We start from the raw sequence: 16,338 nt of genomic DNA on the forward strand, positions 1-16,338 counted from the left end.
GAAACAGCTATTTGACTGAACCAGTGAGTATAATCTGTGCTAGTCTTACAAAATTGATGATGCCCGAATGCACCAATTTGACGACTATGGAAATTCCAATACATTCACAATTGCACATGTAGAGATAATCACAAGTTGTTATTCAATCACAAATTCTCTCATATTATGAATTGTATTGCGGGCATTCAGTAAATGAGTTTAAGACTATTCAAACATATAATATGCACACAAATAGTGAATTTATATGTATTAAATAAATAGTAAAATAATAAGGTGATTGCCTTAGGATATTCCTTAAAATCTAACACGGCCAAGCTGAGACTGGCCAAGCCACGACCGGTCCAACTGAGGCCATCCTTGGTCGGTCGCGATCAAGGTTGAGGTCGCAAGCTTGGCAGGCCAAGCCATGGCCGGCCCAACTGAGGCCGCCCAAGCTGAGGCCATCCTTGGCTGCGGCCAGGGTTGAGGCCACAAGCTTGGTCGCGACCAGCCTCGCTGCTAGGTCCAAGGCACGCCAGCCTCGCAGCCTGAGGTAGTGGCGAGGAGAGGAGAGGAGATCAACGACAAAATAGAGAAGGCGAAGTAGAGAAGATTACCGATGTCAAAGAGAAGCTCACACTGAAGGAGATCACATCATCGCTGGAGAGGAGAGGAGAGCAGATCGGAGGGAGGGAGCACGCGATTAGGGTTGCCGCGGGGGAGGGGGTTGGTGTTTTTAGAAATTAAAATAGTGACCGAATTTAAATTTGGTCCCAAATTTTGAGATTGAATTAAATTTTGGTCCATAATTCATTCTAAATCCTAAAATTTTCACGTGCCACCTTAAATCCTAAATTTGGGACCAAAATTAATTAAATTAGCAATCAAATTTAAATTTTGGTCTCTAAATTAGTGATCGAATAAAATTCGGTTGTTAAATTCTTATCCTAAATTTTTAGCTTGATGCCCTATCCCCTAATCTAGGGACCGAAATTAAATTCAATCCCTAAATTAGGGACCAAATTTAATTCAATCGTCAAATTCTTACCCCCTAAATGCACGTGTCGATCCCGTTCAGCATCCTAATCTCTAAGCTATTGACCGAATTTATTTTCAATTGCTAATTAGCGATCGAATTTATTTTCGATTGCTAATTAGCGACCGAATTTAATTTAGTCCCTAAATTAGGGATCAAAATTAAATTTGGCCCTTAAAATAGCAACTTAATTAATTTCGATCATTATATTAGAGATCGAAATTAAATTTGATCCCTTATTAACTATTGAATTTAATTTGATCACTAATTAATAACTAAATTTAATTTCGATCTCTAAATTAGTGATCGGAATAAATTTGATAGTTGAGAGTTTTCTTGTAGTGATTTAGGATTAGAAATGGAAGAAAGGGAAAGCTAAAGTGGGCGGTGGAAAGAGTTCAAATTTAAAAAATGTAGACATTATGCACACTTAATGTCTAGGTGCAGGCCTCGTAGGTGATCACCCTCATTACTCATTTTAAAATGTCAACTTGTGGTGTCTCCCTCTACTAGGCAAACAGTCTCATCCAATTGGGATGCGTTTTGGTGTTGGTGCCCATCCTTATAACTCATTCATTTATATATTATCACCTTCTTCTTCACTCACATGATGCTATCTGAAAATAACCTATTGTTTGTTTTAAAAAAAAAGAAAATGGCGTACGTAGCCGTCGAGATCTACAATCAAGAGAAGCATTCTACCTTCATTGGTCCAACTGTAACCATTATATCTAAAATATTATATATATTATTCAGCTTGTTGTATTGAAACACCAGCGTTGACTAAGAAACCGAATCCTCGCGCGTTATCTGATCGCCGCGATGTTCAGTTGGGGCCCGCCTCTCCAGACTGAGCGAGCCGAAGCCGTGTTTTTGGCTGCCTGCGGCCCCTCGTTTCGTCTTCCTTTGACCAAACACAGCAGAGATTCAACTCCTAATATGATAGCTAAGTTTAGCCTGCTTCTAAACACCATCATAATAATATTATTATTATTTCAAGTTAACTATCAAATTTAACTTGTAAAGATATTCTTTTGTTTTCATTTCAATTTACAAGTCAAACTTACTCTTAAGGTTGAATTAGCATGTATATAATTTAGGCCTTCCTACTTAAATTACCACAACTGATTTTCTATTGGACAGAGCTAAAGAAATTTTGACAAAAATCAAAATAGCACCCCCAAATTAATCGAATTTTAAAACCAGTGACAAGAAAATATTAATACACTGTTGGATCGAAAGTGATAGAGAGGAGGTGGGGAGTTAATAACATTCGTGATTTTTTTATATTTTTTTCGTAAAACTATCGAGAGAGAAAACACAGCAGAAATAAAGAAATATAAAAGGAAAAGAGAATCCAAACTAATATGTGTTGGTTTACTTGGTTTGAAGCATATGACGACTCATATTTAAGACCTGCACATGTAAGTATTTTCGTTGGACAATCACTAATCAATCGAGTCATTATAAAAGTAATTCAAATTTAAGTATAAGTAACTGAAAAATAAAAGATATCGACCACTTAGAAAAAAAGATCTTGAACATAGTTATCGTCGAAGCAGCGTTCGGACGTCGTAGATGTTGGTGCAGTGGGGCCGGCAAGAGGGGAGGGGTGAATTGCCTGTAAAATGAAAAGTACCTTCCTCAAGACTTTCAACTCTAAAATAGTGCAACAATAATAAAAACAAAATCAACTAACAGAAACGAGAGAAAGGAACTCAGCGATGTGACTTGGTTACAACTAAGAAGATTGTTAATCCAAGGCGGTTGAACATGTGCACTGAGAAAGTCTCCTTCTCTGAAGGCGGAGAAGCTTTTTACACACTAAAAGCTTTTACAAGTTGTTAGGAATTGAATACTAAGTTGATTGATTAATTTCCTACCTCCATGGGCCTTTATATAGCTCCCGGAAAACTTATCTCGAGCCTTAAGGGCACCTCCAGCCGAGGTGAGCGGATAAAACTTTATTCGCGCGCAAATGGTCGAGTTGACCCAGTTGAAGGCGTCTCCAACACTATTGAGGGAGCCTTAAATGTTGAGGGCGCCTCCATCAATATTAAGGGTGCCTTCAACACTGTTGAGGGTCCCTCCAATGACTTTTTCAGCTTTTCTTCATCTCCACGAAAGCTTCCGAAGTTCCGATCGCTTGGGTGATTTTGGCCAACCGAAATAGGGTTCACCCGAACCCAATTTCCATCCTTCTCCTCGAGCAGACTTCCGACCCGGCTTCTCGTCCCTCGAACGCCGCACACGTTCTTTTCGTCCATCGGTGTACTCTTCCCAGCTCTCTCATCCTTCGGACGCACCGAGCCCATCGACTCCCTTCCCATGCAGTCCTTCTCGCTAGATGCGTCTTCTGCTCGACTTCCTGCGCTCCTAAGCTCCTGTACACTTAGACACAGGGATCAAATAATAAGCAGGACCTAATCTAACTTGGTTGATCATATCAAAATAACCACGGGATCTAACAATCTCCCCCTTTTTAATGTGCATCAACCCAAGTTCAAGTTAGGGAAAAAATAGACAAGTAATTTTAAAAAATTACTAAACTAGCATTTTAAGCAAAAAGGTTGCAATAAAAGAATTTGCAACCATAAGAAAATTTAAAAATATTAATTCTCTAAAACCTAAAACTCCCCCTAAACTTGTCCTATATCTCCCCCCATGATCACATCAAAAAAACATGGGGCAATAATTATCAAGCAAAAAATTTTCAAGTATAAAGACAATTTTCTTAAGTAAATACTCAAGTTTTAAAATAAATCATTTTCAAAATAAATTCTAAGTTAAAAGAAAAAGGTTTTTGCAAAAAAAAAAAAAAATAAGCAAAAAAAAATGTTCCAAGTAAATTTGCTAACTTAGGCCAAAAATATCTTTGAGATTTAGAAAACACATTAAGCAAGAAAAAGTTTTCTAATTAATTTAAAAATGTTTCTAACTTAGGCAATTTTGAAAAATATTTTAAAGCATTATTTACTTTCAATGCTTTATCAATAAGTTAATTAAACATTTTATTTCAATATATTGGCTTTCAGACAGTGACGAGGCATTAGACCTTCTTGGTTATTGGAGCAACATCCACTTTTTTAGATAAAGCCTCAAAAGAAATTAACTGTTTAATTTTTCTTGCTGAAAGTTTTTAAGTTAAAAATTAAACTAGAAAATATTTTGGAACCCAGTATAGGTTCCTTTCTACCGGATTAATCAAAAACTTAGGGGGTACATAACTTTTGGGAACTTTTCTAATTTGTCCCTGATGTTTTCTAATATCACCAATTCAATTTTGTATAAATTCTAATTTTTTATTTTGGAAATTTATTTAAGCATGCATTATTTTTCAATTTATCAATTTCAATTTTTAATTTTTCATTTTTTGATTTTAAATTATCAAACATTTCTAGTGGACATGTCTTTGCTAAATTTACTTTTAACTCATTATTTTCCTTTTCTAATTTAACTAGATCTTTAGTAAGCACTTTAATGAATTGAAAAGACTGCTTGGGAGTTAGATTACATACCTCACTTACCTTTATTTCTGATGCTCCCCCTTCATTGCAGCTTTCTTCTTCTGATGATCCTCCCCCTTCATCTATGCTCATCTTCGGGCTGGTTTCTTCGAAAAGATGGTTGGTTATCAATGCTAATCCTGAGAAGGCTTCGACTTCTGATTCCGAGAATGATGATTCATCCCATGTTTCAGACTCTTGCGTTTAGAGGATGTCGATCTTTCCTTTTCGTTGTTCTTTTTCTTCATCTTCGGACAGTCATCCTTGATATGTCCTTCTTCATTGCAATTGTAGCAACGAACCGTCCTTTTGTTGCGTTGAAGTCTTTTTGACTGCGATCTAAATTTATTAGTTTTAATAAATTTATTTAACTGTCTTACCAATAGAGCCGCTTCAGATTCGTTGATTGACACTTCAGAGTCAGGATCGCCCATCTCGGCTTGTAGGGCAACATTGAGATTTGACTTTACTTGACTTGGCTCTATAATTCGAGACTCGTGAAGTTCAAATGTAGAAAACAAATTTTCTAAAGTACTTACCTCAAAGTCCTTAGAGATGTAGTATGCATCTACTAAGGACACCCATTCTGGAGATCTTGGAAAAGCATTGAGTGCGTACCGGATCGAGTCTCGATTTGTTACCGATTCTCCGAGGTTATTTAGCTCAGTTATTAGCTCTTTAATTCTCGCTTGGAATTGTGCTACCTTCTCGCGGTTGTTCATTCGGAGATTCGTCAGCTGAGTCTGAAGGATGTCCCTGTAGGACCGTTGGGCCGGCTATAAGGGTTGGTAAATAACCTGTCAATTAAAAACAGACAACCCTTCCTCGAATGATTAAACTAACACTTGTAAAATGAGTTAAGCAGATAAATAAAAGCATAAAAGAAAAGATGAGGCACCAGATGTTTACTTGGTTACAACCGATATGGTTGTTAATCCAAGGAAGATTAAGCTCAAAAACTCCTTCAGGCGGAGAAGCCTCTTACAGCGTTTAGGCACAGAAAACAGAAGCTTAACTACAACTAAAGCATGCAAGTGTTTGGAAATAGAATGATCGTGATTGTTGAAAAGCTTATGGACCAAGGCTATATTTATAGCCTTGGTCGGGGCGCTGGAATAGGGGGATAAAATTTATCCCCTAACAGCTCGATCCTGTGAAAAAGTCACTTCCGGGCGCCCGGAAGGGTTCCAGGCGCCCCGGACAGCTCCGGGCGCCCTGGACAGTTCCGGGCGCCCCGGAACCAAAAGTCAACCTAGTTGACTTTTGGTCCGTGCTCTCTTCTCCAGTTCAGCTCGCCTCTGGTCCGGGTCTTTCTGCTCCGGCTCCGCTTGCTTGGGTGATCTCTGACATCCGGAATAGGGCTCACCCGAACCCAACTTCCGGTCTTCTCGAGCGGGCTTCCCTCCGGCTTCTCGTCCCTCAGAATCGCCATGTGTTTCCTTCTCGTCCGTCGGCGTACTCATCCGCAGTCTTCGTCCCTTGGACGCACCGCGTGTCGTCCTTCTCGCTAGCTGCGTCTCTTGCTCCCCGAGCAATCTTCCGCTCCGGCTTTCGTCCCTCGGAACCACTGCACGCTTCCTTCTCACCCACCGATGTACTCTTCCGCAGCATCGCGTCCCTCGGACTGCCGTCCTTCTCGCTAGCTGCGTCTTCCGCTCGACTACCTGTGTTCCTAAGCTCCTGCACACTTAGACACAAGGTTAAAACAAACAGGACCTACCTTAACTGTCACGCCCCAGAGGAGTCTCTGTCCGAAGAAATTTCGGCAGCATCTCCCCTGTACGGCGGACAATATGAAACTTTCTACATATCACATATACATCAGCCACAGGCGGCTGGAATGATATCAAAAATAAAAACAAACACCACGCAGTTAATAAAGATATTTAGCCTCTGGCTGTCACAACCACGCAGTTATAATAGTAATCAATAACCATAGGACTCTGACTCAAAATCCACCCTACTCCACTACACTCGTAAAACTCAAATCCAACGATCTCACCTCTTCTGCCGTCCAGGCAGGCACGTGGTAGAATGAAATCTAATATCATATCAAAAATCCATCAAAAGATGTCAATCCATACAATATCTATAGGAAAAATCCAAAGACAATACTAAAACAAAGTCTGATATAGAAAAAGGCCAAAATAAAACAAATAATGATCTAGTAGAGAACTAGCTCTACGTGCAGGTGGGTGGCCAGCGACTGGAACTGCTCCGGACAGCCTCAACCTGAAAATATCAACAATGGAGGCGGGGTGAGTCCAACACTCAGCAGGTACAACTGATATACATAATAAAACAAATAACAGATAACACTAATCATGTGTACAGTCTCCTGAATACGAGAAGGAATAAATGCAACTGAAATGAAATCAGGAGATATCTGTACTAACCGGAATCAAGGTTCAAAGGTAACAGGTCGTCAGACCGGAGAAAATCATAATCCTGTATGCATGTCAATCAAATGCATCCATACAAATGCAGCATATAAGTGCAACAATCACAAACAATAAAATGCAATAAATGCATATGGTGACTGCACTTTGACATCACCGCTCCGCGATGGATCGAGTGGACGAATCTTTGAGTACTCCGCCCTCCGCCCCAAATCATAAATGGGGAGCTCAATGCTCTCATCTCCGGTACACAATGACGGGAGGATATCTCTGCCGGCTACCACGCTGAACGGAGCCAAACAAAGTCCACCATCTGCCGGCCACTACTACTGCTACTCAGAATGCCGGAGCCAAACAGAGCGGAATCGATCACGGCTACACACCGAGTCCTCGACCTAACGGAGCAAACAAGCAGAAACCGCCACACACCTGTCTGATATACCACTAACCCATGGGTGGTGGTGGTGTGTGCAGTACATGTAACTGGCGATGGGCTCAACCATAGTGGAGTCGACAATCGCACAGCATGCAAACATGATGCATGACACTAAGCATGACAATCTCATGAATAGCATAGCAAGATCCATACATAAATACAAGGTGTACCACAAGTCAATGTATCAAATGGAAGGTACACAAACAGATAGGGTATCATATAAAACCCTAGGTCCAGAACATGATGTATCATATGGTTGAGTCACTACCGAAAGCATGTATGGTCAGATAAATAATAACATGCAGGGCATAATAAACAAACAACATGTAACAGATCATGTAGTGACCAACCGAATAAAATGGAAACACAATTCTTGCTATATGTTAAACACTTTATTATGCATATCAAAAGACATAAGTCAAAGTACCCGCCTCCGAAAATAGAAAGGTCCGATCTGACTCCGAGATACTCGTCTCGCGTCAAAATCCTGTATCACCAATATATATACATTTTTATTTAGCTAATATCCAAATGAAATAGCTAAATAATAATCTTTAACACTAAAAACAGGACAAACCCTAAATAACACATAATATAAACCTAATTTTATTACACATGTACAACTAATTACGAAATCCATTTTCTACACCTCACCTCAATTCACTGCCTCTTGTTGATCAACAACAAGGATCGTGGCTGCAGGACACAGGATGACTGCTGGACTCAAAAATACTCCACAACAAGACCCCTTGCTGGAAACTTCACTGTCAGAATTCAAGGAGAGGAGATTCACTGATTAACCAGACAACCAATCATCTAAAATTAGTGAATCGTTGAACTCCAAAGAAGGAATACCACTCACTGCTTCCTCTCAAATCTCGTGATCTTGATCCACATCAAGAGGATCAAGAACATAGTGAAGACTACTGCCAAACAAACCTAACTCCAACAACTTACCTCCAAGATCGACTAGGGCACACCGCTGGAGGTTTGGGCAGAGACAGCGGCGTTGAGGTGTGAAACCGACGAAGAAGTCGGAAATTAGGGCACGGTTTCTGATTAGAAGAGATGGTGCTTGGTCGGGGTGCTCTGCCGTGCGGAGAAAACCGAAGAAGAGAAGGAACCGTGGGTCAGCCAGGGCTAGGGCTCAACACTGATCGGAGGTCGACGCGGCAGAGAGTGGGTCGAAGAAGGCAGCGGCGCAAGAGGGCACAGCGGCTTCGGCAGGGCTCAACGACGGCCGGCGGATCGTGTGCGGCGGCGAAACCGTGCGGCGTCGGTTAGGGCTCGAGAGAAGAAGAGAAAACGCACAAGGAGAAGAGGCTCGGGCAAAAAGAAGGATACGGCGAAAAACAAGAGAAAAATAAAGGAAAAGAAAAAGAAAAGAAAAAGGAAAAGAAAAGAAAACTTTTTCTCATTAAAACAGGGTAGTCTAAACAGGCTTTTTCCGGGCCCCGTATTTATCCCCGTTAACTCTTCCATACGAGCTCCGAAAAATTCCCGGAAAATTTCCAAAAATTCTGGAAAATTCCTTTATTAAGATTCGCCTATTTTTCGGTATTTTACATTAACTTGTTGATCACACTAAAACAACCTTGGGGTTCCAACAGTCCCGCCTTGCTAACTTTGCTTCTGAGATGCCTTCGTGGAGCTCTAAGAATTTTTTCCAGATGTCTTTAACAGAGTCGTAGCTTTCGATCCGACTTACCTCCTAGGATGGCAGAACGTTGAGCAGGTGAAATTCTGCCTTTCCGTTAACCACGAAATCAGCTTGCTCCTTTTTTCATCCATTGGTGCTCTTCTTTATCTTTTGGGACTGAAAACTCATATTTCATTGTCAGTAAAATATCGAAATCCATTTTAAAAAATACCTCCATTCTTCGCTTCCATGTAGCGAAGTTTCTGTTGGATTTCGGAGGTTGAATGTTTGTTTCGACGATCGTCTTGATCTTTGTGCTTCAGTCAACGGTCAGTCCTTCTGAGACGGTCTGGCTCTAATACCACTTATTGGTGTAGCGGAGTCGGCAAGAGGGGAGGGGTGAATTGCCTATAAAATAAAAAGTACCCTCCTCAGGACTTTCAACTCTAAAATAGTGCAACAATAATAAAAACAAAATCAACTAACAGAAAAGAGAGAAAGGAACTCAGCGATGTGACTTGGTTACAACCAAGAATGTTGTTAATACAAGGCGGTTGAATAGGCGCACTAAGAAAGTCTCATTCTCTGAAGGTGGAGAAGCCTTTTACACACTAAAAGCTCTTACAAGTTGCTAGGAATTGAATACTAAGTTGATTGATTAATTTCCTAGCTCCAGGGGCTTTTATATAGCTCCTGAAAAACTTATCTCGAGCCTTGAGGGTGCCTCCAATGAGGTTGAGGGTTTCTCGAGCCGAGGTGAGCGGATAAAACTTTATCTGCGTGCAAACGGTCGAGTTGACCCAGTTGAAGGTGCCTCCAACACTATTGAGGGCGTCTTCAATGTTGAGGGCACCTCCAGCAGTGTTGAGGGCGCCTCTAATAGCTTTTTCAGCTTTTCTTCATCTCAACGAAGGCTTCCAAAGTTCCGATCGCTTGGGTGATTCGGCTAACTGAAATAGGGCTCACCCAAACCCAATTTTCGGCCTTCTCCTCGAGCAGGCCTCCGACCCGACTTCTCATCCCTCAAACGCTACGCACGTTCTTCTTGTCCACCAGTGTACTCTTCCACAGCTCTCTCGTCCTTCGGACACACCGAACCCGTCGGCTCCCTTCCCATGTCGTCCTTCTCTCTAGCTGCGTCTTCCGCTCGACTTCCTGTGCTCCTAAGCTCCTGCACACTTAGACACAGGGATCAAATAACAAATAGGACCTAACCTAATTTGGTTGATCAAATCAAAACAACCACAGGGTCCAACAGTAGAATCATTTTCTGAATAACACACAAGAGAGAAATTTCTTTGAATTGATGTCCTGAAGCTGCTGGTTCGAAGTCTTTTATAGCACCTCTCCATGCGCCTAGAACCTCCCTTGGGCGCCTAAACCGCTGACATGGGTTGGCCAACCGAAGCGTGACACTGTAGCTCGAAAATGAAGTTTGCCCGATTCGGCCACCCGGGTCGTCCAAGTGCCCTCGGTGACGAAGGCTGGCCACCCTCAGCTCTTCCTTCTCAACTATTGTCCCGGACACCTAGATCAACTTCGGGCGTCCGAAGGTCCAGGCACCTAGATACCTTATTTTCCAGCCATTGATTCTCTACAATATAAAATTAGTCCAACAAGAAATAATACGTAAAGTAATGTAATATTTGATAGCCTCCAGATTATCCGGTCTTGACTTTGAGTTTCGTTGAAACTCTAGGTCAGACCGATGTCTATTGTTTCCTCTATAAGAAATACGTCCTCATATACTCCTCTTAGAAGAGTTTACCTTTTGTCAAACTGGCCCTCGAGATTGTTTGGACTTTTGCTCAGCATTCGAGACTTTAGGACTTTCACATAGTGTCTTCGACCCTAGGATTTCACGCCTGGTATCTGCAATCTCCAAGACTTTCACCTAGTGTTATCGACTCTAGGATTTTTTTCTCTCAATATCCTCGACCTGCCAAAACTCCGCCCAATTTCACGGACCAAAACTTCGTTGCTTAGCCACAATTAGGATTTTTCTCCTATCTAGACTCATCTAGGACTTCACCTTGCCTGATATCACTTAGGATTTTTCCTATATACTAAGTTAAACTTATTAGAATCATAACTCTTTACTAATATCAAAACTTAGATTCAACCACCTATAGTGGTTACACCAACAGATACTTCTCATACCAAAAATATGCTTATTAGTTCATGATTTTACTTATTAAATTAGTTCATGTCATTATAAATTAATATTGAAATCAATAGTAATATATTTCATGACCATTTTTGATAGCATATTTTGATAATTTAAGCAATAAAAAATTGACATCACAACATTAACATTTAAATTTTGAGAATTTTAAAATTACATATCATACTTTCTATTTTATTAAAGGTCACACTTCTTTCCTAAATATCTTTCCAGTTCATTGTAATTCTATTTAAAACAAAAAATTGAATTTTTTACTTAAATCGAATCAAATCAAGAGGCGTCTGTTTTTTTTACTTTCGCCCAAACAGTATTCCATACTTATCCACGTTCAGGGGTCCCACATCCATTGATACTTGCATCTTCATATTTTCTCGTGGATTCCGGCGGTAAAAGTACCGCTCGTCTTTCAAAGCAATCATTCTGCTGTCTCTCTGGTCGGACTAATCTATATGCAAAAAAACAAATAGCGGTGATGGCCGTTTGAGGAATTCCATTGGTTAATCAGAAGCAAGTGCGACTCTATTTAGTTTTAATTTAATTAAATAATGCAAGTGGAATATCAAAGTCCAATGGTTATAAAAAACATCAATGATTGCAACTGCAACTGAACATGTCTCCTCGTCCATTCCATCGTTACTCGGCTAGTCGGCTCGCTTCCCTGTGGAAGTGGATTCGGATTCGGAATCAGAATCCCGGTGCGGTCGTTCAATTATATCCTGTCCGTTCGGACCATGGATGCGCAGTTCGCAACTCTAGTTTATCCCACGCACACCCTGACGTCCGTTTGCTCCCACTTGCCGACACGCCACCTCAGATAGCACGCCGCGTCCGACCAATCAATCATGTCCTTTACGAGTATTTGGATTGCGACTCCATTCCATCTCGCCGCGTCCAATGTACGAAATTTATTATATCGGCGGGGCCCTTCGCTGCGCCTGTCCCTGTCGTCCGCGTCAGGCCCCCTGGTCGCCCCCGCGCTTGTGCTCGCCCTTTCATCGCGGCGACTCTTCGCCTCCTCCCAAGGCCATCTGGTCAACATCCCACTCCACGTCATCCGTGACAGAAGAATCGAACCTCGCATCTGGATCCTGCCCCGTCGCCTCCACGCTCCCCCTTGTCCATTCGATTCCCGCTATAAATTGAGCCCGCTCTGCTGTTGCCGAGTTCCATTCCGAAGCTGAGCTTGCCTTTGGCCTTGCCTTGTTAGCTAGAAAGGAAGCAGATGATGAACGGCGGCGAATTGTTCCTCCCCCCTGGCTTCCGCTTCCATCCCACGGATGAGGAGCTTGTGGTGCACTACCTCTGCCGGCGTTGCGCCACCATGCCCATCCCCGTCCCGGTCATCGCCGAGGTGGACCTGTACAAGTACGACCCCTGGCAGTTACCAGGTACATACACTCCTCGACTTCTTCTCCCGCCCTTTTCTCCTCACTCGCACGATCGTGATCACGCGGTGCAGATCGAACCTAAAGTGTTGATGATCAATCGGCAGGGATGGCGCTGTACGGGGAGAAGGAGTGGTATTTCTTCTCGCCGCGGGACCGCAAGTACCCTAACGGCTCGCGGCCGAACCGGGCGGCCGGGTCCGGCTACTGGAAGGCCACCGGCGCCGACAAGCCCATCGGTTCACCCAGGCCGGTGGCCATCAAGAAAGCGCTGGTCTTCTACTCCGGGAAGCCGCCCAAGGGCGAGAAGACCAACTGGATCATGCACGAATACCGCCTCGCCGACGTCGATCGCTCCGCCCGCAACAAGAACACCACTCTCCGGGTTCGTACTTTGTAAAATTTGCAATTTAAGATTAACAGGGAGACCCAATCGAATGACGTCTAATCTGGAATTGCAGTTGGACGATTGGGTGCTCTGCCGCATTTACCTCAAGAAAGGCGCGTTGGGAAAGCAGTCGAATCCGGACCGCAAGGCCAAGAATAACCGGCCGGAAGTAAAAAAGGCTGCGGCGCTCGTTTCGGCGGCGCCGAAGACGGAGATGATCTGCTTCGATTCAGCTGCGCCGCTGCGCCGGCCGCTCGGCGATTCTAGCAGCTCGGAGCAGGCCGTGTCGTCGCCGGAGCTGGGAGGCGAATGGGAAGTCGAGAGCGAGCGCCGCTGGGAGCAGGATTGGGAAGAATGGGATATGGACCTCGGCCTCAACATCGTTGACCCAGAGGACGCCGGCGAGTTTCCTCCTCCGTCGCCAGCCTTCTTCTGCGACTCGTTTCAGCAGGACTTGTTCCTTTACCTCCAAAATCCCCTTTAGCTTTTAGCCTCCTCCTCCAAAACCCCAGCCATCCATTAGCTAGCCATTACTACACCTTCACTTTAATTAAGCTCATCAGATCATTGCGATCGCAAAAACCCCAAAAATTATAGAGGGAATCTGTTTGTCAGACATTTTTGCCTGTTAGTTTGTTTCGAATTAGCAACGGGGACGGCATGATCAATTCTGATTGATTCATCCCTGTTTGTGATGTTTTGTGAAACCCCCACTTTTAGGTTTTAAGACATCACTGTTACTAAATTAAGGAGCAACTTGCTCTCTTGTGATTGAGCTTGTGCGGATGGATGAATGATGATAAAAAAAATGTTAAAGATGGTGTTTGATGATGATGACCTTTGTATATTTTTAAAATTAATTCTCATTTTGGGATGGCTTGATGTTTTATATTGATTTGGTTGTTGATGAGTAGACTTTTCATTTTTCTTTTTGTTGTTGTTGTCTGGGGATGCTTTATTTATGCTGGCTGACCCAGTTGAAAGGAATAACAAAGTTTTATTATTAAGTAATTTCTTTTAAGAAAATCAAAAGGAGATTTTTTTAATTATTTATATCTTAAAAGAAGAATGTTGGTCATTTAAAAATTATTATAGCATTTTATTTGTAATTGGATACCTAAAATACTCTTTTATATTTTATTTTAGAGCCACTTTGATTAAAATTATACAATCTTAGAGTAGCTTTGATCAATATTGCACCACTATAAAACTGCTCAGCAAAGCTGCTACAGAATGGAGATACATTATTCTAAAGACAATTTTGCATTAAAAACTTTTGATATTTGAACGTATTCAGAATTTGAGTCAAATGAAGGCTGGATGAGATATCGTAGGCGTTGGTAGAGGAGAGACGGTAAAATACGACAACAAATATTAATTAAATAATAAGGTTAAATAGAGGAATAATTTTAATAGAATTTTTTGAGAATTTTTCGGAGCTCGTATGACGAGTTTAACGGGACAATTATTGGACCACGGGAAAGCCTGTTTAGGCTATCTCATTTCAACGATGAAATGTTTAATATTTCTTTTTTTTATTCTCTTTTTTCTTTCCTTTTTATTTATTTTTCTTTCTTTCCTCCTCCCGAGCCCAAACCTCGTTGTCACACCTTTCTTCTATCGATTCTCTTCGGCTCCTCCACTCGACGGCACCGCCTCGACGATTCATCTCCCACGCGAACAAAAGCAGTAGCCAAGGAGAAGTAGATCACTTCTTCTCTCGAGCCTCTTCCTCTTCGCCTCTACCCGATTTCGCTCCTCTGCCCTAGAGCTCGAGCCACTGTCGGCCGAGACCTCTCTCTGCCCTAGCGTCGACAGCCGGTCCACTCCCACCTCCGGCCCCCACAAGAGCAAGCCAAGCATTGCCGAGCCTTCTTCTCGCGTCTCTGCTCGACACTGTCGAAGTCATCATCGCCGTGCCCTAGTTTCCGATCGCCGACCGCTACCTCCCTTCTGTCTAAAGTCGGTGCCCTAGCTCTCGACTCCAGCCTCTGTCGACCTCACACCTTAGCGTCGGTTGCTGATCACCAGGTTGCGCCGAGCCACCTACAAGCCCTAGTTTTCTTCACCCGTGCCCTAGACCTCTCCACCGAGTCTTCCTTCTTTAGTGGTCGGCAGAGTGAAAGCTACCGGCACAAGCTTAGGGTAAGATATGTTGATTTCAATCCTAGGAATATATAGTTCTGGATTTTGATCTCATTAAAGGGAAGTGCCTAACTATGATGGGTATCCTGGCAGTGACTTCTGGATAGTGTCGGCTACAAGTTTTGGCAGCAACCTCTTCCGACAAGCATTTTCTGCAATGTTTTTTCCGACCGTGAGTCAACAGGGAGGATTTCGTAGTATAGGGTAAGTTATGAGCAGAATTAAGGGAATATGTAGGTATGTGTATTGAAATTAGTTTTAATTGGATTATATGGTTAGATGTTAGTTTTATATTATATGAGATTTGGTTGATTTAAATATAGATTTAAATCTAATGGGATAATTAGGGTTGAACTTAATTTAATCAAGAAATTGATATTAGATGGATATGATAATTAGGGTTAGGAAAAACTAACCCTAATTGAACGTGGGGTTATATTTAATTAGGTTTAAATTTGAATCTAATTAGAAGGTGAAACAATTAGGGTTAAAGAAACTAACCCTAGTTGATCAATGAATTTAATTTAGTTGGGGATTTGATTTAGCTAATTAATTTATGTAATTAGCTAAATCTGTATATCATGCATTGCAGGACTTTGATTCGAGACGGCATCTCGACGTGGGGTCTATTTCAGATACGATCACCACTTTTTGAGGCAAGTACCCTGACTTATTTCTTTTGATATGTCATATTGATATGCTTAGTAGATTTTTAACAAGTAGTAATAATTATGTTTATATCTGCATCGGTATGTCACTATTTGTTTCCGAACCTATTTTGTTTGTTACCTGTTTAGCATTCATGCCCCTGTTTATTTTTTATGTTATAGAAATAGTGACATGACATGCCTTATGATATACCGAACTGGTTAGATACCCTACCTGACCTATGTACCTAGATCATATTATTTGATCAGTGTATTTTGGTACATATTTTATAGAGGTAGATATGGTCAGGATTTTCATGCTTAGTGTCATGCACCATCTCGCATAATTGCATGCTGAGCGATTGATAGCTTCATTATTGTTGAGCACATCGCCAGTTACATGGATCTGCACACACAACCACTCATGGATTAGTGATATATCAAGCAGGGTGTGTGCCATTTATGCTCTGTTAGGCTTCGCTGGTCCACTCATGGGTAGTGGTGACGCAACGTGGTAGCTAACAGACAGATTTGCTCTGTTTGGCTCCGTTGGTCCGCTCATGGGTAGTGTGACGCAGCGTGGTAGCCGGCAG

The 16,338-nt window shown here is 42.1% G+C and overlaps 2 protein-coding genes across 2 annotated transcripts in view; one reads left to right on the forward strand and one right to left on the reverse strand.

Annotated features, from left to right (window-relative positions):
* Window positions 1-12,234, reverse strand: part of LOC121978183 (protein PEP-RELATED DEVELOPMENT ARRESTED 1 homolog, chloroplastic-like) — a 63,182-nt gene extending 50,948 nt beyond the window's left edge. The window contains exon 1 of the mRNA XM_042530558.1: window positions 11,953-12,234. Coding sequence (XP_042386492.1) covers window positions 11,953-12,234 — 282 coding nt within the window. The remainder of the gene's footprint in view (window positions 1-11,952) is intronic.
* A 98-nt stretch (window positions 12,235-12,332) lies between these two features.
* On the forward strand, window positions 12,333-13,784 carry LOC121974922 (NAC transcription factor 32-like). Its single transcript, XM_042526211.1, has 3 exons — window positions 12,333-12,568; window positions 12,673-12,950; window positions 13,027-13,784. The coding sequence occupies exons 1-3, from the start codon at window positions 12,403-12,405 to the stop codon at window positions 13,435-13,437; spliced, it is 855 nt and encodes a 284-aa protein (XP_042382145.1). The 5' UTR covers window positions 12,333-12,402; the 3' UTR covers window positions 13,438-13,784.
* Window positions 13,785-16,338: the final 2,554 nt, after the last annotated feature.

Source organism: Zingiber officinale, chromosome 4B, assembly GCF_018446385.1.
Source record: "Zingiber officinale cultivar Zhangliang chromosome 4B, Zo_v1.1, whole genome shotgun sequence".
NCBI classification, from domain to species: Eukaryota; Viridiplantae; Streptophyta; class Magnoliopsida; order Zingiberales; family Zingiberaceae; genus Zingiber; species Zingiber officinale.

Coding starts and splice junctions, on each gene's coding strand:
- LOC121974922 (XM_042526211.1), top strand. CDS start 12,403: ATGATGAACGGCGGCGAATTGTTCCTCCCCCCTGGCTTCCGCTTCCAT. Junction 12,569..12,672: donor CGACCCCTGGCAGTTACCAG/GTACATACACTC, acceptor ATCAATCGGCAG/GGATGGCGCTGTACGGGGAG. Junction 12,951..13,026: donor ACAAGAACACCACTCTCCGG/GTTCGTACTTTG, acceptor CTGGAATTGCAG/TTGGACGATTGGGTGCTCTG.